Source organism: Rhipicephalus microplus, chromosome X, assembly GCF_043290135.1.
Source record: "Rhipicephalus microplus isolate Deutch F79 chromosome X, USDA_Rmic, whole genome shotgun sequence".
NCBI lineage: Eukaryota > Metazoa > Arthropoda > Arachnida > Ixodida > Ixodidae > Rhipicephalus > Rhipicephalus microplus.
Window position 1 is genome coordinate 511,832,649 of NC_134710.1, and position 21,953 is coordinate 511,854,601.

General features: G+C 46.8%; 1 protein-coding gene across 1 annotated transcript in view; it reads left to right on the forward strand.

Moving 5' to 3' along the window:
• The window catches only part of LOC142775571 (structural maintenance of chromosomes protein 3-like), a 64,699-nt gene that overhangs the window by 34,205 nt on the left and 8,541 nt on the right, over positions 1–21,953 (forward strand). Inside the window, exons 3-4 of the mRNA XM_075877028.1 lie at positions 11,939–12,116; positions 13,583–13,689. Coding sequence (XP_075733143.1) covers positions 11,939–12,116; positions 13,583–13,689 — 285 coding nt within the window. The remainder of the gene's footprint in view (positions 1–11,938; positions 12,117–13,582; positions 13,690–21,953) is intronic.

Genomic DNA, 21,953 nt, shown 5'->3' on the forward strand with positions numbered 1-21,953 from the left:
CCGATAAACAGTAAGAGATAAAGACGAAGATGTAGGGAGAGAGAGATAGGAAAAGGCGACTGCCGATTTCCCCTGGGTGGGTCAGCCCAGGGGTGCCGTCTACGTGAAGCCGGGGCCAAAGGGGTGTGTTGCCTCTGCCGGGGGGCCTTAAAGGTCCAATCACCCAGCGTCAGCTCAACCCCCAGGATCCCCTTTTCCCCGGACACGGCAAAGCGACGCACGGCTAGGCGTGGGAGGGAGTAGAAACTCCCCCGTTAGCTCGGGTCCGTGGTGTCGCTACACACCAAACGCCTGCTTTAACAGGCCGTCTCCGTATCAAGAATCAACAGACGACCGACAGCCACCGCTACAACCTTCGACGACGCTTCGTGGAATACCAGCCCGGTGAACGTGTTTGGGTGTGAACGCCGATACGCCGACGTGGACTAAGTGAAAAGCTTCTGCGACGGTACTTCGGACCGTACAGGGTGGTTCGACGTCTCGGCCCACTTGATTACGAGGTTGTCCCCGACGGCATCACGAACTCTCAACGACGCCGATCGCGACCTGAAGTCGTACATGTCGCGCGCCTCAAGCTGTTTCATGCCCGTTAACAAACTGAAACAGTGTTTTTTTTATTATAGTTGTATCGTAATTTATTCATTGTACTTTCTAGCATTATTATTGTACCTTCATCTTTACTTAAAGCATCAGGACGATGCCTTTTTTTCAGAGGGGGGCAATGCCACGTTCCATTTCCCAAGTTTTTGTTATCGTCCCAAAACACCACACCATTCTCAGCGCGAACCGCGCCTGCAGTTTTCGAGAAGGTTCCGGACTGTAGTAGATCATTTCGATAAGATCACGCCCACTGTGCGAACGGTACAGATTGTTCTGGAACCTACGCCGGCGCCAGCGATAACGCTAGAACATTCGACGGCAAGAGTATAAATGCCGACGCGCTTCGCCACTTGTCAGTTGTTGATCGAAGGCCGACGCTCCGTTCGCCGCTATCAGTCCGAGACTGCTATCTGTGCGAGACTGCTGCTGTAATTGGACTTTCCGTTTACCGGGCACAGGTTCGCCCAAATAAACAGTTAAATCCCAACACGAAGTCTCCTGTCTTCGGCCACGTCACGACACCGTGACATCTGGGTGTTTCGGGACGATAACAAAAACTTGGGAAATGGAACGTGGCATTACGCATGGCCTTCTGTAAGTAAACGCATGTGCCACTTCGTCTTGAGGCACTTGTCGATTCGCGCTGGACTTTCGAATGCTTGAGGACTGCTTGGGAAATGGACGATAGTGTGCAGTTGTCTCTAGATGGTTGGCAATGAGTAAGTCTTGGTCATAGTCATTAAAACGGGTAATCATCTCCTCTTTGATTTTTTGCCATGACTCTTCGTTCTCGTATATGTGAATTAGGTAAAATTTGAATGCCTCACTGGTGACGTAGTCGCTGAAGTTCGTAACCATCTCCCGTTCCGACCAAGATGCAGCGGCGGCGTGGACCTCGAATAGGTTGAACCAGTCCTGTACGGGTCCGTCGTCCGCTGATCCGGTGTACTTGGGGATAAAAAGGTCAGTCAATGATTCTGTCATGATGCTTGGTGGTCTTGGTGGTCCAGGTTCTTCTGAGGTCCGCGTTCAGTCACTGCGTCTCGGTGAGGTCTTCGATGATGATGGCTGGGCGATGAAGTGGTTGCGAGGTCTTCATCCTGTCGACTCGTGTGACGCTACGATGAATGGGCGACGTGGCCTGGCTCATACCCCATGTTTATTCTATGCTGATCTTCTTCCTTTTCTGCTTCTACAACCATCACTTCATACGTCACACACACACACACACACACACACACACACACACACACACACACACACACACACACACATATATATATATAATGTTTGTATGTATATAGCTATGCATATAAAAAAAACCTTTCATGTGGACAACGTACCCACACAGTCTACTCAGAGGCCCGTCTTTTTCCGCGGGAGCTTTTTCTGCTGCAAATGAATATGAATTCTAAAAAGAATGGAGTCCAAGCGAGCTTTCAAGAACAATCGAACCTTTATTATCAACATGTATCAAAGTTAAGAAGCACATAACTAACAGTCCGCAGCTGCGATTGTGGAAGTGTGTACGTAGTCTTACAAGATTTTAGTGTTCAGTGTCTTTCCGACTTCAAGTTGCATGACCTTTGAGGTGACAGTAATTGCTTATTTACGGGCTCATTAAATAAAGGTATTAGCAACAAACCCAACTTAAGCATGTTTATGGCAATGTTATTCTAGTAACTGCAATACGTACTTACAGACAAGCACAGGAGAAAGACTAATTGGTGTAGCGCATGCTTCTAAAGAAGGTGTACAGGCACTGACCACGTGCTCGACTTAAATAGTTTAATAGCAAGGAATATGTGAGCAAATGAAGAACTGGAAACAGGCTGTGTATTAGCAGGGCTTATACAAATGATGGACAACAGTGAATGTAGGCTAAGAATACATAAATGTCTGATATGAGACATAAAGAAGAGATATGTAATGCGTAGCCTTATCTATGCAGTGCAAGTAAGCGGGGCTATTGCTGCTTGCCTTGGTAATCTCTGCCGAAAGTGGTGGCGGGCTCGTGCCGCATTTCACTGTTTTTTGTAGAAAAGTCATTCTGTGCAACTTCACATGTTGCTCCACACGGGCCACACGGGCCCACTAAAAAAAAAAATCTGCCTTCTGCCCCTTGGAGACCGGCTCAGCGTACGTACGTGGGACACGACACAAACATCCTCCTTTCCCGTGCTCCTTCCCTGAGTGCACGCCGCTGGTCAAGCAGGTTTTGGGACAATAGGCACACTGGCACGTGTTTTCTTCCAACACATTCATAAGCGCACGACTAGCATGACGTATCCTTTCAGGAATCTGAACAACTGCGGTACACCACTTGTTGACAATTGTAGAGGCTGGCACATGAAAGTTTGCCTTATGATGACTGCTATGACGCGCTCGATCCGCACTTTTGTTAGTTCACATGTGATAATAATAACACTAAATACATTCTTTCTTATGGCATACAATACACATATCAACTCATCCAGATTGTTTTGCCTCAAGAAGCAAAATAGTTTGGCATCCTGGGATCAAATGTGCGTGCCGAAATTCGAATGAATTTTAAAGCCTTTTAATGAAATTCAAGATGGTCACCCGGGATTCTTCATATCTCTATATATTTTCACTACATTCTAATTTTAAAATAATTGATGAGCAAATGCACATACCTTTGGCATGTCCTTATATGGACAGCCGGTCAACGTTCAAAACTTAATGTCCGGTTGGACATACAGTTTGGACATCCAGAGAACAGTCACACTGTCACAAAACGAGCGCTCAAAAAGGGCGCGCCACCAAATTCTCGCAACCAAACGCCGGAAGGATGCCTCGAGGTCAACGATAAAAAAAGAAAACAAGCATCCAAAGACTCCCCGGGCACGCGTCCCTCTCCCCTCGGAAGCGTGGGTTCGCAGACGAACCTCCTCTCATCGGCGCCCGAGTAAGCCCTGGAACGTTCTAGATGGAAAGGGGCATGGTGATGCAGGGTTGCGTCATCCGTCGCGGACGGCCCTCGTACCGTCTCCCCCTTTCCCCAGCCTTCGCTGCGTATCGCGCCGACGAAATGAAGAGAACTTTCTGGAATCTCGCGCGGAAGGTATTTAACCGAGCAGCGGAGATGGGAGATCAGGGAGAAGGAAGTTAGCGCAAGAGTGCGTGGGGTATCCCGCCGCGTCTGTCTGTGAAGGTTTTGTCCGTAGTGACAAAGCAAGAGAAGAAGAAAGGATGCGCCAGAGTGCGTAGAGTATTCCGCCTTGTGGGCGAAGCCTTTTGTCTTCCGAGACAAAGGAGGAGAAGAAGAGGATTTCCACCTGAGGGGTGAAGACTCGAGCTACTAGCACGAGTGTGTGTCTACCGCTATCGAGCGAAGACGCGTGGCAACAGTTGCGTGTGTGAAGCCGACGTGTTTCCGGCGAAGAAGTTTGGAGCCTGGAGAGCTGCCAATTGAAGACGCGAGGTTTCCTGGAAGAGAAACTTCGGGGGCAGCGGAACGACAACAACGCTGGACTTTAAGTGAGTGATCCTCGGAAGAGTATCATCCAGACTTTTGTTCCAAGAACTTTGGACTGAATAAGTTTTCCAACTCTTTAGCCTTTAAGTGTCTTGGTTGTTCGATGTATGCGACTGCATTGTAGTGCGTATTGTTGTCTGTGTCCGTTGTTTCGAGTGTGGCTGATTGTACTGTGTAGTACGTTGTTTGAATGGTGACATATTGTATTCAACTATTGTCGAGTGTGCATATTTGTGTATCGTTTTTATCTGCCATTAGTGAGAATATAATTTTGTTTTCTTTATCAACTCTCGGCTCTGACTTGTTCTTTTGGCCACAGCCGGCGTCCACTGGCGCGCCAAAAAGGACCACTTCTAAATTGTCCACGCTTTCGTGGTGCGGTTCGGGGGCCGATACTTCGGCCCTTGGAATTAGCCCGGTGATTGCCTCCCGAATTAACGGGACCTGTGACACACACGAGACATAGATTTTCACAGTACGTCCATTGGCTATTCGTGTTGGATATCCATACGGCCAAACATTTGTATTCAGATTGGACATCCAGTGAATATCCATGGTTACTTGATATGACGCAACTCTGCGGCACCACGCCCCTTTCTTTCGAGATATTTCTAGAGCTCGCTCACCGATAGATGCGAGAAGGTTGGTCGGCGGGGCGACGGCATTTTCGGAGGGCGAGAAGAGGTGCGTTCTGAGTGTATTTTTATGCTTATTTCTTTGCGCTGGATTTTGTCGCATCTGTCCGGCGCCTCTATATTTTGTAGCAGTTAGAATTTGGAATCGCACGCTTTGTTGAGTGCTCGTTTGTGACAAAAGCGAGTGGAGCTACCAAGAGCATCGGCCTCGGTAGGCCTAAGCTCGAAGTTGAGAATGAATGTGCACTGTGGTGATGTTTGGCGCTCGTGAAGGCGTAGCTTTGTTGGCAATGTTATTAGACAATGAAGCATGGCTGTGTGAGGTTATTTATTTTGTGCTTAATAAAGGGGATACATTGTCTTTCGAGAATGCCAGCTGAGATGCCGTATGTGGCCGAAGACTTGGCTCTGATGGCTCGTTCTCCCCATTGGACCATCACACGTCGAATCGGATGTCGAATTGCACCATGTGTGCAGTGCTTTTTAGGCGCAGGTTCTTTGTCGACAATCTGAAGTCGGCCAGCAACTGCATGTTGTGCGTGTACGCATCCAGAGCTGAGAGTAAACTTCACTTGGATGGCGTCCGGTGTCCGCCTCAGCCGTGGTGCACGAGGTCGACACATGCTTGCCTCAGCGATGTATTGGACTGGAATCGGTAGAACTTGCACCTATTGACCCCGTGTCACTGGCACAAGCTAATTCACCAGACGAAATATTGTTTTCATTGTGACAAATTTGAAATCACATAATTCCTTTGTGCTTTGATAAGCGTATATATTGTATTCGTGTGCATGTACACTATATTCCAGACTCCGCTAGCTCGCTTCGCAGGTGCGCTGCATGGCAGTGACCGCATGACCGCACAGCGCGAGCAGACGATCGAGAGGGCGACACGCAAGTGCTATTTTCACATTTTGGTGCTTCACATCATCACAACTTGCTAGACTACTGTGTGAAGTCACCAGGATTAGTACTATAGCCTGATGTCAAGTTAGTGTCGGTAGGTGCACTGTGAGAAATTTAACTTTAACATCAAAATAAAATATTGGCATTTGCAGAGAGTCCTACTTCCTTAGAGCCGTCGCTGTATACAAAAGGTTTATATGGCAGAGTAAACTCGCCTCCAAAAAAAGGTGTCAGTACCCCTTTGCAGCATCTATCAAGCCGTGAGTGTGGGCTCCCCCGAGGGATCTGAAAATGCTGCACTGACGAAATAGAATAGATACACAGTGTGGCAATGAAATTGCAAATTGAAAAAAAAAACATTCCGCAACTACCCCCGAAAAACACACACAGCCCAGACATTATCACAGGCTGTCAAATTAGAGCATGCAAGTTTCTTGGTAGCACCGATTGGGGGGAAAAGGCACTAACGACAGTGGTAAAGCAAAATCACTCCATCATGGAAAACGACAGAAAGGTTAAAGCAATAAGTTAGTCTCCTTGAGCTCATACTCATGCAGCGATTCCACTCCTACGTTAACTGTGATAAGTCGGATTTTGGAGTGTCTATTATCGGCAGTGGTCTCGCCCGCGCGTCTAAACATGTGCAGCTTGTTTTCAGAGCCACGAAAGTGGTAATCACGTACTTAGAATTCATCCGCGGAATACGCAGCGGTCGCGCGTGCATCCCATGTAATTCACGATTCTATGCTTGGCGCCGATGCAACTTCTATTGTGCAAGTCTGCTAAATGGCAAAATGTCCTCTCGGCTGGTAGGGACTCGTGATGTTTATTCCAATCGGTAGTATGTAACTGTGGCAGCAATTCTTTGGTGGACATAATTCGTTCCAGGAGCCCTTCTGATAGCTCGTTCGCAGATCTACACGTAATAAAAGCAATTTTCACTAATAGTAAGAGCATGCATGCTACCAGAATGTCTGTCGTGTCTATTTCTCGGCATCACAATCTAATTTTTCGTGCTTTGCATCCACAGAACAACACGTGAACAGTGGGAGCGCGTTGACACCTTTCCTCTAATATACTTTATCTGTGAATCTTCATCCAGATGAGGTTTTTTGTTATACCTTCCTCTAACGAATCCGTGTGTGTAATTGCTCCTGTGGTAAATTCCCCTACGAAGCCCTACCCTTTCGAGCTCATGAGTGTTAAGGTCCAAATTCATTTTTTTGCATGTTTTTTATGTCACTTTATCAATAACAGCTTGCCTCCTGGTCGGAGAATCTGTGATTCGGTTTTAATACTCGCAGCTTTCAGTAGAGTGCCTGTCGCTGACGGCCCTGGTGCTGGAAGGCCCACTGTGAAGGGGCTATGCCTTGTTACGTGTCTGTCCCTCGCTTTCCAGGGTCAATAGCCGGCGATTAAAAAACAACCATCATGGTATTCTATTCATTGCTTAGTTTTGGGGGGGGGGGGATAGGAGGCTGCGTCACTCAAAAAGCACTGTCGCTAGTGCCCGCTATCTCGAGGCATTGTGAGACTGCTCGTAAACAACAGACTGCACAAAAACTGCTTTGGCACCTGGAGTGGTCATAGTCCCTTTAACCAGTGTTTTGTAGATTTACGCGATATTGTGTCCAAAAGATTATTCCTTTGTTTCACTTAAGCTTTCAGCGTTGAGCGTGATACCAACAAATTGTATTGTTATACCAAGTAAGGCTGGACGTTACGTGCGAGGAACATTAGTGGCAGGATCGCCGTTTCGAAGACCTGCGCACTCGCTGCTTGTGCTGTGTTATAAATCCGTACTGTGACTAGTATAACTGAAGACCGCCCAGAACACCTCTTGCACGTCGATGCACAAACCGCATGAATGGCTTGTACAAGTGGACCACCGAAATGGCGTGACAATGGTGTGACTGATTTGAGATGATGGCTCGATGCATAGCCCCTTAATGGCTGCTTGAGGAACCGAAGCAATTTTTGCGCAATCTGTTTGAGTTGCGAGTACAGCACTTAGCAGGACATATGAGCTGTCTGTAATGCCTGTCCAAGTAGCCTACATGCTAGCGATCGCACCCTTAAAGTCAAAGTTCTCAGGTAGTGCCTTCCTCCTCTCTGCTTGAGTAGCGATAGATTACAGGCCTGGCACATCTGTGATGTTATCGCGTGCACCCTCCTTGCAAGCAGAGATAGATCGGCCTTTATCTCAGCTTCAGCCGCGTTAGTTGCCACCGCTCATGCGCTATTGCCCGCGTGTAAAACACTTGATGCAAGGGGGTATGTTATCGATTTGGACAATACAGAAAACATGACAGCAACAGCAAAAAGTAGTAGAGAATGTTCATATAATTGCTATCGAAGTCAAAATAAAATGGATTTCGCCTTTGAGTCGTCTTTAGTGTGTACATAAAGTACCCGTGCGTTTTTTTTTCCCGTACTTTTTTTTCTAAAGGACAGACACTAGGGGGTTTTTGGTGTACAGGCCGAGTGCCCTGGTCGTATTAAATATCGCTGGGAAAGAAAAATGAAGTTTGTTAGATTATGTAGCACAGAAAAGCCTCAGAAAGAGGGAAGGGAATGCGGAGGAGGTGAGCTCTATGAAACTAGCTAAGGGATGTCATGTTACGCCCAGCAACATAATCGAGCATGAAGAAAAAAAGAACTTCTGTTTCTCGTTGGAGTCATCTTAGGGAAATTCGTTTGAAACTGTGTGAGTCTCTAGTGCGGTAAGGCCACAGAGTTTGTCTACCATCTTTTCTGATAATCGCATAGGTGCACATAGAATGTTCTTTCATAACGTACAACTTTATTGAACCAGTATTCTGTTTATGTGCTACGAAAATAATTGCTCAATGAGTTGTTCCAGAATGCTGAAAAGCATGATGCCATTATTGTATCATCGAGGTACTGGCCTCGGCTGCGCGTGTTGTGATGTTTTATGTGGATAGAATTATTTCGATGAAGCGCTTGAACTTATGCACAGCTCTGTCAAGCCAAGATGCAGTCTGCAAGCCTGAACAAGTTTTATATGCTAGTCAAAATGTTCTGTTTTTCAACCGATAGACATAAAAAAAACAGCTGCTTTGCAGGGATCACGGGAGAAAACTGGATTCTCATAATGAACGTGTGGGTTTGTTTGGCCCACTTTATTAAAGGCAATGTAAAGCTCAGCGCAGACTAATGGCAGATAGACGATGTTCAGGCTTTAGATTAGTCAAAGGACCCCAGTTACAGGGAGCACATGGGACGCTGTCACTTTCTACCCGTGGCAGATAAGTGAGCTGACACCTGAAGATTGGTGCGCACAGATTTACACCTGAGGATTGGTGCGCACAGTCTTGGAGGCTACAATGTGATGTTGATCAGTTATTGTAACAAACTGGGGATGTGGCTTGTGTCTGCACCTGTGCGTGTGATAGCGTGGGCAGTGCCTATTTGTACTTGCATGGTACAGTTAAATCTGGATATAATGAAACTGGTAAATTTCTGGAAAATTTGTTATGAAAATGATTTCGTTATATGCAGGTTCGGCTCAAAAATTCGAAAAATAAATGCACAAAATAATAAACAAAAGGGAGACTGAAGGCAGAGCTAACCCTAAACACATTTGGCAGTAAAAATCTGCGTTATTATTGCGATAGAAATTATATGGACACTCTCAGTGGGCTTTTGCCGTCGCCGCCATGTTCCGTAATAAGTCCAAATTGATAACATGCCCCCACGCATCGTAACTTTCACGTGCGGGTAAAAGCACGCGAGCATTGCTAAAGCAGAGATCAAATGAGCCGGCCCCTCCCTATTGCCTGGAAAGTGCATAAGCTAACATCTCCCACGTGTTAGAACTGCCGTCAAATGCTCGAACAGAAAGTAAACGACCCGTCTTGTACGAGCATGAAACAACGTGGAGAGGGAGAGGAGATCGCTTGAGTAGGAATAACGAACTTGGATTTTAAGGGTGGTCGCGATCGCTGGTGCGCTTGCTATCTCGGCGAGTATCAGTGCAGTTTCAACGCGAAGGGACTGAGTGAAAAGAGCACTTCTCCATGGGTGGCCGTATTTGCTCACACCAGCATTTTGTAGGAGTTCCGCGTAATCAGATTTAAAAAAGTTGACTGCCAGCCTTACTTCTTATACCAATACTATTTTTTGCTATCGCATTCATTGAATTGCCTTTAATGTGCCTTCGTGTTGCCAAAACTGTTCGGCTAATCGTAAAAGCCACCAGCCTGCGACTCACGGCGCGGCGCAAGACGGATCGCGCGTGATGAGTCGACCTTCGAAGATCTGCCGTGATCGTGGTCACAGAGAGTTTCCATCAGCGCCTAATCTGACATCCCCTCGGTTTTGACAACACGGTTGTCCGAAACTAGAAAAAGTCACAGTTTCCCCGCAAGGGGAAACTGTGACTTTTTCTGCGATAGCAACAACTTAAAATGTAATGCTGAAGATGGAAAGCAGATTGAAACATACAGCGCACTGTTCATGCACAAATGTCGCACGAAAACAATATACACAGGACAACAGGGAACTAACAATGTTTACCGCTTAACACTTGACGCGCTGTTTAAATAAAAACGAGGCATGAAACGTAATCACAGGTGCATGTATGAGTGCAAACTAACAAGATCAGATGGCACCTGTCCAGCAAGCGAAGTGATCATTGTGCACCCGGCAACTGAACGCAACCGTTTTGGTTGAAGTTGAAGGCCCGTGATTTTCCTCACGGAATAATAAGCGCACGCGTACAAGTATATACCCCCCCCCCCAACTCGCTGCGCAAAGTACGCATGGGGCGTAAGCGTATGTCGGCGCACCGGGACGAGCTGGGAGGCTTTTTTTTTCTTGACCTTTCATATACATAGATAGGTATATGATACGATGAACGACGGTGGCGGCGACGGAAAAAAACCAGTCGAGACTGTCCATATAATGGCTATTGCAATAATAAAAAGCAAAGCTGTACGTTGTAGGGTGCCACACCATGCGCGGGCATGGCGTCGAAACAAAGAGCGAACAACATGCACGGATGTCACGGAAAACTATTCGCTAAAGCGCCCTCGATATGCAGCGCGGCCCCGCATATGGGACGCTAACGGAACGCAGGGCACTGCCAACGCACAAAAGTACTTTTTTATTTTTATTTTGGTTTGCAGTTAGGAGGAGGGCAGCACGCCGTGCATGCGCCCGCAGCGGTGAGATTGGCGGCACGCTTGCCCGCCTCGCGCTCACCGGCGTGCAATAACGAGCGTTCGCTCTCGCCTGGTGTGCTGTTCGCGCCGCCGCTCCCGCTTCGCGCTTCATTGCCGGCTGTCCAGCCGCAAAAGATGCACGCTCGTAGCAAAATGCCAAAATGCAGAGCAAAATTTCTAAATTGTTTGTGGGGAAAATTTGTTATATCAAGGTTGTCTCCTGCTGTTACTTTGTTTCATAGAGGTCGCAAATACATATGCTTTTATGTAACAGTGGAGAATAGAAAATTTTTGTTATATTGAGGAACTTTTTATATGGAGGTTCGTTATAAGCAGGTTTAATTGTAGCACACGCTTGTATCAGATGTTGTGGGGGCAAAATTAATTCACAGCAACTTTACTTCATTACAGTGCATGGAGGCTGCATTTTCGATGGAGGCGAAAATGCTGTAGGCTCGTGTACCCGGATTTGGGTGCACGTTAAAGAACCCCAGGTGGTCGAATTTACCGGAGCCCTCCACAACGGCATCTCTCATAATCATGTGGTGGTTTTGGGACATTAAATCGTACACATCAATCAACTATTACAGTGCAAGCTAATGGGCCTTGGCTGGAACCACAGAAAAATTTGTATCACTCTGAAGTTCGTACGAGCCATGGTTGATCTACCCAGGTTTTACACGAAAGCAGTAGTGCAAGATAACATCTTTAAGAGCTAAGTCTGGGTGCTATAGCTGCTGGCTTCAACAGTGCCACTGAATTTATTAATGTCTCATACATCATGTATATGGGCCCAAGTTTGTGGCATCATATGGTCAATTTGTTGTGGTATGTTCAATACAAGCTCATAATAGTTGGGCCTGCACTCATGTGCGTTTTGCTTGTATATTTTAAAATGTCATATGTATCACACGCCAATTCTGCCCTCTTTTAGATCCTTCAGGCAAACTTTATTTACGACGAACTACATTTGTGGTAGCATTTTATTTTTCCCCAAGAAGAGCTGTAATGGAACAGTCATTTCTTTTCAGGATGAGGACGACATAATGTAAAAATACCTTGTTAGGCCACATTTGTAAAGCGACTAGCTAACAAGACTTGTTTCCTTGCAGGTATCTTTTGTGGGCAAGTCAAGCGAAATGAAGGAAATGCAGCAGCTGTCAGGTGGTCAGAAGTCACTGGTTGCATTGGCACTAATCTTTGCAATCCAGAAATGTGACCCAGCACCCTTTTATCTGTTTGACGAGATTGACCAGGCGCTTGATTCACAGCATCGCAAAGCAGTTGCAGGCAAGTTTACTTTTCTTTTTCGCATTCTCTACCTCCATTTGGCGCAGAATAGCTACTCTCATCGGGACTGAATGGTCAACTGGAAACTTTATTACAGAACAAGTAAAAAAATTCAAGCAGTCTTTACCTTGTAAACATCTCTAATTGAAAACAATCCCAATATGGGCTTGTTGGTTCATCGTTAACTGGCTTGTAGCAGAGTGTTGGAACAAACAAAAAACATATGCATTCATATGTATATGAGTAATTGTATATATACCGCAGCACATAGCACAGATCTATGCCACTCGAATAGGTCCACAAAGTAGCTTGATATGTCAGTAATTCAAAATACAGATGTCCTACCGGAAGCTTGTCAGAAAACTCTTTCAGACAGTCTCTTGAGATCGTGTGAAGTTAGTATCACTGCTATGTAACACAGCAGTGTTTCAGTCCAAGTACATCTAACGCTGAACGCTTGTTGCGTAGGTACTTCTTCAACAAGCAAAACATATTGATGTTCGTTCTTACATTGCGCAACGTATTCACTCAACACCGTAAAATTCACAATGTGAGTGGGGAACCATAAATGACTAAAAAGTGCCTGCAATTAGCCCGCGATCGTCGCACAACTGGCGACGTTCAGTCTAGACATAGTCTAGATGCATGGGGACCGCCTGCATACTCCTCCCTGTATCCTGCTTCTGCGGCTTGACGGGAGGATTCTTGAAGCAATGTTACAATGAAAGGCAGTACTAGTTCCATGTAAGGAAAGAAGAAGCATCCCTTTTAATCTAGTGTAACCCCTGAGGGTTTAACACGGCACTCTTCTGACTTTGCTCATTGATCGAGCTGTCTTTTTTTTCGTCATTGCCCTTCATACTATACAGCCTGCGAACTTCAAAGTACAGTAAGTTTCCAGAACATCCGAATCTCTTTCAGAGGCATCGCATTTATAAGGGCTCTAATATAGACAGCGCAAATCCGCAGCAAAAAAAGCCTATTTGAGAATATATACACTCAATCACTGACTTTGCCTCTTGTACACCTTGCCCCGACATTCCCAAATGAGCGCGAAGTTAGGTAAAAGTGCAAAATCATTTTTTTTTCTTGCCACATGCACGCTTCGCCAACTACGTCGTAGCCTTTTCAACTTTACGAAGGAGTGTCGCGGTGCGGAGAAAAGAACTGCCCACGCCCACTTCTGAAAGCACGTCATCTCGGAGGCCATGGTGAAATTGAATAAATACTTCTTCTTTTACACGTTAGATGGCGCAGGGTGTCCACAAGTGCTCGGAGTGGGGCAAATATTGAAGTTGTAAAGATCGACAACATACTATTGTTGGGGATAGGCGTGGTCATGAAAGTGCTAATGTGCCAATGTATTGGAACCTAATCAGTCTAAAAATGCCAGGATTTTAATGTTCAGTGCAGTTCAATACATTTAGATGTGTTGCATTCAAACGTTTTTATCTCGCTCTTTCCAGACATGGTTCATGAGCTCTGCAGCGGGGCACAGTTCATCACAACAACTTTTCGTCCGGAGTTGCTGGAGAAGGCAGACAAATTTTATGGTGTCAAGTTTCGTAACAAGGTGAGCATTGCTTCTATTTTACTAATAACTGCACCATAATGTTGCGTCCAAATGTTTCGAAGTGCAGCTGTAACGTCTTGGACGTGCTCCTTCACCTTTGGAGAAGTTCAAGTCTGTGTAGTGTCGCTGTACATTGTAGAGGATTCGGCGCTGCGGCTGGCCTAAGAACCCCTCAGGAAAGAGGCAGAGACAAACCTGCATCCATCTTTACTGCGCTGAAGCCCGGCCGCAACATTCCGCTGCCAGAGGCTGCCGCGTGCCACTAGCCAACCACGATCCTCATCTTTGGCGAGCGCTCACAGCCGATGAGCGCCCCCATACTGCCCCGTCCCCCTCAGAAAAAGTGTAGAATAAGGACGCGGTCGATATCAGACAGCTAGTCCATGCAAGTGTACTGGCTAGCCTTGGACACAGCAGATCGCACATGGCTTATGCAGCCATACCCCGGCATCGTCAATGCCCAGCTCCTCGTGGCACTTCATGAGCCGTCGGACATGGAAACTATTCAGTCACTCAGCCAAGGTACCTTTGCCGCTGTCCGAAGACTTAGGCGCACCGGACTCACTCAGGTTGATGACCACGGGTGTAAGCAAGAGCATTCTCGTGGTACAGCACCAGTCCCAGCGAGTCATAAGCGAGTCTGCACTGAGCAATGCGGTCTCCCACTGCTCTCCATTGCTGTATTTTTAAATTGCCCTGTCACTGAGGGGCAAGTCCATAGTATATGATTGAGATCTGCCCTTTGATTGCAGAACTTACACAAATCAGTATATCTCTGGGTAGATGCATTGAAAGGTTACCAGGTTCGGGAAAGTGTTGGTTTGTAAGAGGCGCCATGCCGTCGCCTACTGCTTGTTGAAGGAGGTATGTTCCGAGGGAATCGGACGCTTCTTAGCCTGTAGTATTTTGTGATCTCTTCATAAATTATCATGCGGTCTTTCTCCGTCCTTGTACTTTGCGCTGCGCCTGTTCGGCCGGCCAGTTCTCGAGCCAGGTCATGTGCGATTTCGTTCCTGGGGAAAGAGGAGTGGGCAGGTGTGCATATAATATGAACTACCTGCTCGTCGCAAAAGTTAGCCAGAATTCTTAGCGCTTCCAGTGAGATCCTTCCCTTAGCCTAATTTTTAACAGCGGTTTTGGAATCGCTGATCACGACTTCGGCATTTTGTGAGGCTAGTGATAGGGCTATAGCCGCCTCCTCCGCCACTTCTGCCCTATCTGTACGTACACTGCCACTGACGTTGGAATCCCTTTGAATATCCGTAGCTATCATTACCATGTTTCGGCCATTCTTGTATTCTGCTGCATCTTTTTTTAGGTACGACTGTTTCACGGCACACATCTCTTCATTCAGTCCAACGGTTGCCTCACGGTATCTTCATGCTTTATGTGTATTCTAACTTGAAAACGAGAGTAGAACAGAAGTAAAATTTTCTTAATAGGATTGCAGGTTAGGCAAGTCAGTACGAGTTCACGTCACGATTGCACACGCGAAAGTCCACATTCATGTTCAGCCACGCCTGCGGCAGCCCCCACCTTTTTTTTTCTTCTGTGTAATCGTAATTTAATTTGATGAATGTGCGGCAGCTTGTAGCACATGAACGGTAAAGCGTACAAATCACGTCCCTATGCAACTGCGGTACAGACAGCATGACAAAACACAGTACTTTAGTACTAACCACGTATACATATGACGACAGTGTTTCCACCGACCGGTCTCGCTTAATTTGGGGATTTGGGCCAGCTAACTTTTTTTTTTTGCATTGGGCTCAACAGGAAGCGAAACATTCTCACTCTGTTCCGAGTGTTGTTTAAACATCGTGGGGTGCAACAGCCTGTCATGTTTTGTTTGCTGTAAGCAGCTGGTGACTCAGTGCTAGCGAACTTTGACGCACACTACAGAAAATGTAGAATTCACAGCGTCAATTTCGACTCGCATAACACCTCGTGGAAATGCACAGGCAGAGCAATTATAACCACTGTTTCCAAGGTGGTTGCAGTGCTATACATCTAACGCCGCATGCATCGAGGCAACCCGCAACCATCTAAACACTGACTGCTCTGACATTGATCACGTTGAACCGGTTGAGTTGAGAAACAAAATGGCGACAGAAGAAGTTTGGCAACAAGGGCTACTGTAAAAACTCGCAGGCATCGGCATTTACCTTCTCAAAAGCTGACACCACCCTAAAACCGGGCGAGAGGCGTGTGTGTACGAAGGCTCCCTAATTTGTCGTAACTCGCCTCTGGCCGTTGCAGAGGCTAGCGCGCGCAAGGAATGCTCGGGTTTCTACCTGCTGGTGCACTTCCTGGTGGTACCAATGCGATGGACACATGCATACCTGCCAACTCTCCCGAATTTTCCAGGAGACTCCCGAATTTTCCAGGAGACTCCCGAATTTGCACCTAATCTCCCGATTGTACGAATGTCATCTCGAATCTCCCGAAAAGTGGCCACCACAGCAGAGGCTTTTTTTTTGTTCTCTTTTTAAGATCATGCGCGTACGTCAGCCTTTTCTGCTGCGGCAGTGGCGGTGCTGCGGAAGAGCACTCGCCACCACACTTCTATTTCATTGTAACCATATTGTAGAGTACCGCTGAGTACATTCTCGGCACTGCGCATCTTGACGAAGGCTGGCCGCGAGAAGCCCTCGCCACCGTACCGAAAGAAGGCGAGGGAAAAGGTAGTCTCAAAGGAAAAAGATTGCGGCGCTGTATGTTCACGAGCGCTCCGATAACGAGACGGCGAGTCTGTCGAGCACATTCCATTTTCCAAAGGAGGGGTGGCCGGTAGCCCGGCGGTAGGCGGACACCGATGTGCTTTGCACTCTCCATATCGGCGTGCTTCGGAGAAACAGCGCCGACAGCGTCGCGTGTCGCATTCTTGTCGCTCCGACCACCGTTCAGTTCACTTGCTTCCGTTGTGCCTAGCCAGAACTTCTTCTCCATCTTGGCCCCCGCATTTTGTACGCTACGCCTACGCCGTCTGCCGTGGTTGTGGGGGTTGCGTGTTTTCAGAGTTCAGTTAGAAGGTCGATGGCGGCGTCAAAATCAAAGAAGAAGTACTTGCAAGTGTTTCTGGACTCATACACAGCTGAGTTTCTGTGCTTTGTGACTTCGCGGAAAGGTGACAAGTACGGATTCTGTACCACGTGCACCTGTGATGTGAGCGTGTCGCACGGCGGGAAGGCCGATATAAAGGTGCATATCGCTTCACAGAAGCATCAGAACTACGTTCGTACTGCGGAAGGGCAAGGCAATATCGGTAGCTTTTTTCAAAAGAGCTTCGAAGACAGTGCGATTTGCGCAGAATGCCTATTCACGGGATTCCTTGTGCAACACAACTTGCCGCTAAGCGTTAGTGATCACGCGAGGCCGTTGTTTCGGAAAATGTTCCCGAAGTGCGAGGACGCGAAGCGGTACGGGTGCGGACGTACGAAAACCACTGCCATCGTCGGAGAAATGGCTGCACATACCGGAAACACAATGACGGAGGCTCTAAAATGCCGTGCTTTTGCAATCGCAATGGACGGAAGCAACGACAGCGGGTCCCAAATGTACCCGATCGTGGCAACGTACTACGTCGAGGAATCGCGAAACTTGGAAAGCCGGCTGCTTTGTTTGCAGGAACTCCATGGAGAGGCCACCGGACGAAAGATTGGAAACCTCGTTCTGGACGCGCTCAAATCGCGTGCTATACAGATTGAGAACTGCATTGCATTTTCTGCCGACAATGCCAATGTGATGATCGGCAAAAAAAACGGCGTGGCAGCTGTGCTAAAAGAAGCCCAAGATAGTTTGATAGTCGTTGGCTGCCCGTGCCACCTTATAAATCTTGCGGCCGAGCAAGGAGCCGCATGCTTACCTGCAAAATTCGACGAGATGCTCGTGGACATCTTCTACTACCTTAAGAAGAGCGCCAAGCGGAAAGACATGCTTGTTGAATTTCAAGGGATGCACAACACGGAGGTGCCGAAGATTTTGAAACACGTGCCAACGCGGTGGCTATCGCTTGGAAGGTGTCTCACCAGATTGCTGGAGCAGTGGCAGCCCTTGGTCAGCTTCTTTTTGAATGAGACAAAGCCGAAAAGCCAGCAGCGCCCAAGCTTTCTGGGGTCGTACCAGATCGCCAAGACAGCTGCAGCTTCGGCAGATGTGTGCGACGAAGTCCAGCGAGATCCCCAAAAACGGAAGGAGCCAAGAAGCAAGATGGATGCAACCTTGGCAAAGAAAGTGAAGCTTTCATTTGAAAGTACCGGACGTGCCAGTTTGACCCGTGAGGAACGGCTTTTGTACTTCCTGACCTCTGATGTAAACTTCGCTTATGGACTTTTCTTGAAGAGTGTCATCCTTGTGTTTGACAAAGCCAATGCCCAACTTCAGTCACAGGCACCTCAAATTCATCTGCTCCAGTCCCTCTTGATGCAGTTCCTAAGGGACCTTTTGGCCAGGTTTGTCAATCCCTCTGCCATTAAGGCCTGCTCTTCGCCACTGGAGGTTCGCTATCAAGATATAAAGAACCAAAAAGCCAACGAAGATCTTGTCCTCGGGAGCTGCACATTGTCTGTTGTGGAAGGACTGCGTGCCAGTGAGAAGCAGGAGTTTTTTTTTCTACTGTTCAGAAGTACTTTACTGTCACATGTGACTATATACGCCACGAATTTCCACTGAAGAATGAAACCTTGAATAAAGCGGAAGTCGCTAATTTGAAGTTTTTGAACGACGCATCTTTCACAAGCCTTCGCTTCTTCGTTGAGTCCTTCCCGCAAATTCTGCCCCAGGGGAAGAATGAGTCAAGAGTAGAAGCCTTCGATGCTCTTGAAGTGGAATTTGCAGAACTGCAGGCACACCGTATTTCTGAAGACATTCTAAGTGAAGAGAGGATTGATGTTCAGTGGTCAGAAGTGGGAAGAATCACTAGCGTTGATGGAGAAGTGAAATTTGGTAGAGTGTCAAAGGTGATGCTGCAGCTGCTTGCCATTCCACACAGCAATGCTGAATGTGAGAGGATATTTAGCATGGTTAAGAAGACGAGAACTGAATTTCGGTCTTCGCTTTCAAACAAGACTCTAGGTGACCTCCTCATGGTGAAGAGTAACCAAACTGGACGTTGTTTTGAGCAGGTGTATTTTGACAACTTTTTGAGGCTTGCGAAGTCCGCAACTGCCAGGTGCCTTCACAAGTAAAGAAGTTTGGTTCAAGCAGCAGCTCAAAATAAACATCCCTACCCCTCCCTGATGTCAGTCTCCAGTCTCAGTAACTGCTGCTATGCAACCCCCCCCCCGCTGCTGTCTCCCGAATTTTGATGTTGCGAGGTTGGCAGGTATGCACATGGTAGCGAGCATATATCAACTCTGTTCTTGGGAGAGCATCAACATGGTCATAGCAAAGCATTTTTTTCTTTGTTTTCTATGAGTTGAAGAAATGAGTAAAATGATGATTACTATTCCATCTAGTGCACATGTATGTTCATGCATAGCATTCAGAAGGCTCAGCCACATGATCTTTCACCGACCAGCAGAAGAAATGACACAAAACGTATTCTTGTTTTGAGAAAAGGTATCACTGAAATGTGTCAAAAGACCTGAGACTTGTGCGTTATTTGTTGGTGTGCCTTTACTCAATTTCTGTTCGGTTTCTCCTTCCAACGACTCCAAAATGGCATGCTCGGGATCTTCTGGTTCTGCCTTTCTTTCGATCGGCTAGCTTGAAAAAGAATTTCGAGCTATAATTATGTGTCCGCTGACATAATCACCCACAAGAAAATGCTTGCTGAACATTACAGTGGAGGGATACTTTTCGTTATTCACACGACTTTCCCGGGAAATGTTTTTCTGTCACTTCGCACATAGTCCCTTATTTACAATGAATTGGTTAAATGAGACGCCAGCAGTCTTTTCAGCCTGTGACTTGCAAAACGGCAGACAACAGTACACCATGCATGTGTGCGCTGTGCGAACGCCGCACCAGAACACCAAGCACACATGAAGGTCACTTCGTCAAAGCAGGCAGGCAAGAACACGCAAAAACACGCCTAAGAAACTCACTGTGACACGTATAATCAAGTGCGGTGCATATACGCTAAAAAGCTACTTGCACTAATGACACGACCAGTCAGCGATCCCAGGCTTCAAGAGTAAGCAATGCGAAGTTGACCAATAGACTACCTAAGGCCTCTCTACTCCTCTGTGGCGTCATCGCACAATGATGGGCTCTGAGAACATGTTTTCAGAAATGTATATTGCTGCACACTCATCTCTGTGCAGAGTCATCCACTTCTACCTCGAACACCACACCGTGCGGCCAGCGCTCCACGAAGCGCCTCTCGTTGGCGCTTGCCGAACTGGCGCCGAAGTGCAGTGACAGCTGTAGGTGGAGCACAAAAATAATCTCAAGGACAAAACTGGAAGCAATCTAGCAATTCACTATGACGACTGTGGATGCACTCCAAGTTTTGAACGGGCACCACCACGGCGGTTTAGTGGCTAAGGTACTCAGTGACCCGCAGGTCGCGGGATCGAGTCCCTGCTGCGGGGGCTGCAGTTTCGATGGAGGCGAAAATGCTGTAGGCTCGTGTGCACAGATTTGGGTGCATGTTAAAGAACCCCAGGTGGTTGAAATATCCGGAGCCCTCCACTACGGCGTCTCTCATAATCATATGGTGGTTTGGGACGTTAATCCCCAAATATCAATCAATCAATCAAGTTTTGAGCGGACGTGCATATCACATAGATATCGCGATTTCCGTGCCAGGGAGATCTAAGAAGCGTTCAAGATTCATTCCATTGGGCCATCATGCATAAACGAACCATCCATCGTGCTAACCCAGAAAAGGATCAATTATTTACGTTACTGAACTTTGCAGTTTCGTCTACTATTGTGACGAATGCCCAGTGCCTCCTTTCCTTCATGTGCCTTGTTTCCTTTTTTCCAAGGCGAATATGACACTAAATAAGAGTGTATGTGTTTAGCTTTGTCTTGTCGCCTTTCCTCTTTTTTTTCTCATATACCCACGCTTTTTTTTACGATGAATTCAACTCAGCAAGCTCGAGTTTTTATCCTTTTAAACAGTGTAGCCTCACTGCGAGCACTCCATCCACAATTGCCTCCCTCGGAGGAGTTGCTGTTTTGCAAGAAGTTCCATCGGCAGCATCTTTCTGCGTGGCAGCGTGTGGCGACGTTCGTTCGACAGAAATTTCTGCAAATTGCTTTTCTCTAATGTCGCAGCTTTTAAAGAGAAAGTTCACTGCCTATAATGCTCAATTCTGCTAGGCTAGCAGTGGCGATTGGCTCGTCGTAAATAACAGCTACAAAAAAAAATCTTCGAAAGTGAACGTTTTGCATATTCTCAGTGACTGGTGCTTTGAGGAATATTTGCATGGCATGTATTTGAACGTTCTCAAATTCCATCACAACATGTGCACTGAGGTGTCAAACGAGGTACAGCACTTGAAACAGTGTGGTTTTGAGCTGCTGTGTGCAAAGTGACGGGTAAGACTTTCACTTGCTACGAAAACTTTCTATTGAAGATGAATAGAAAAAAGAAACATTTTGCCGTGCGTTAGGCTGTGATTAACAAATCCCCGTGAAAATTATAGCGAAGTTCTCCCCTACAGCGTTCCTCATAACGCACTGAAAATTTATGCGATATAAAAGCCGATAACTTAAATATACATACCTTGCACAGTTACATCACTTCATGTGATGTCTACATGTCTGCATACTTTGCTCTTTTAAACATGATACACAACTTGTAATGCGCCTTGTCATTTTCATAGATATCAGACTCCGCCCAGGCAACGGTACTAAAAACGCCGCCACCGACGCTGCAGAGAGAGCCGTCTGCAAGAGAGAGCCGTCTGCAAGAGAGCCATCGGCAAGTGAATGTGCTTGTTGGTGGTTGGGCACGGTTTCTTGAAAAATCAAGGACCTGGAAAGCTTCTTGTGGAAATGCAACCTGACTTCAGAAAGTAGGAATCTCATTAAAGAGAACTGTGGGTAGAATGCTAAAGATGTTTCAGTTATTTTGGCGTGCTGCTATTCGCAATTTAAATACAAGCGAGCATCGCATGACATCCAGTTCGAGGCAAATGCGCGAACGTGTGTTCCGAAACACCTAATTGCGTTAAATTTCGGCTACACATGATCACAAAGCGATAAAGTACGTATGCGAGCAATGTACATACCTTACGATCAGTGGTACGAAGCTCGCTTTGTCAGATGGCCCTTGTGATTTTCGCCTTTACAGTTGTATTCTACATCCA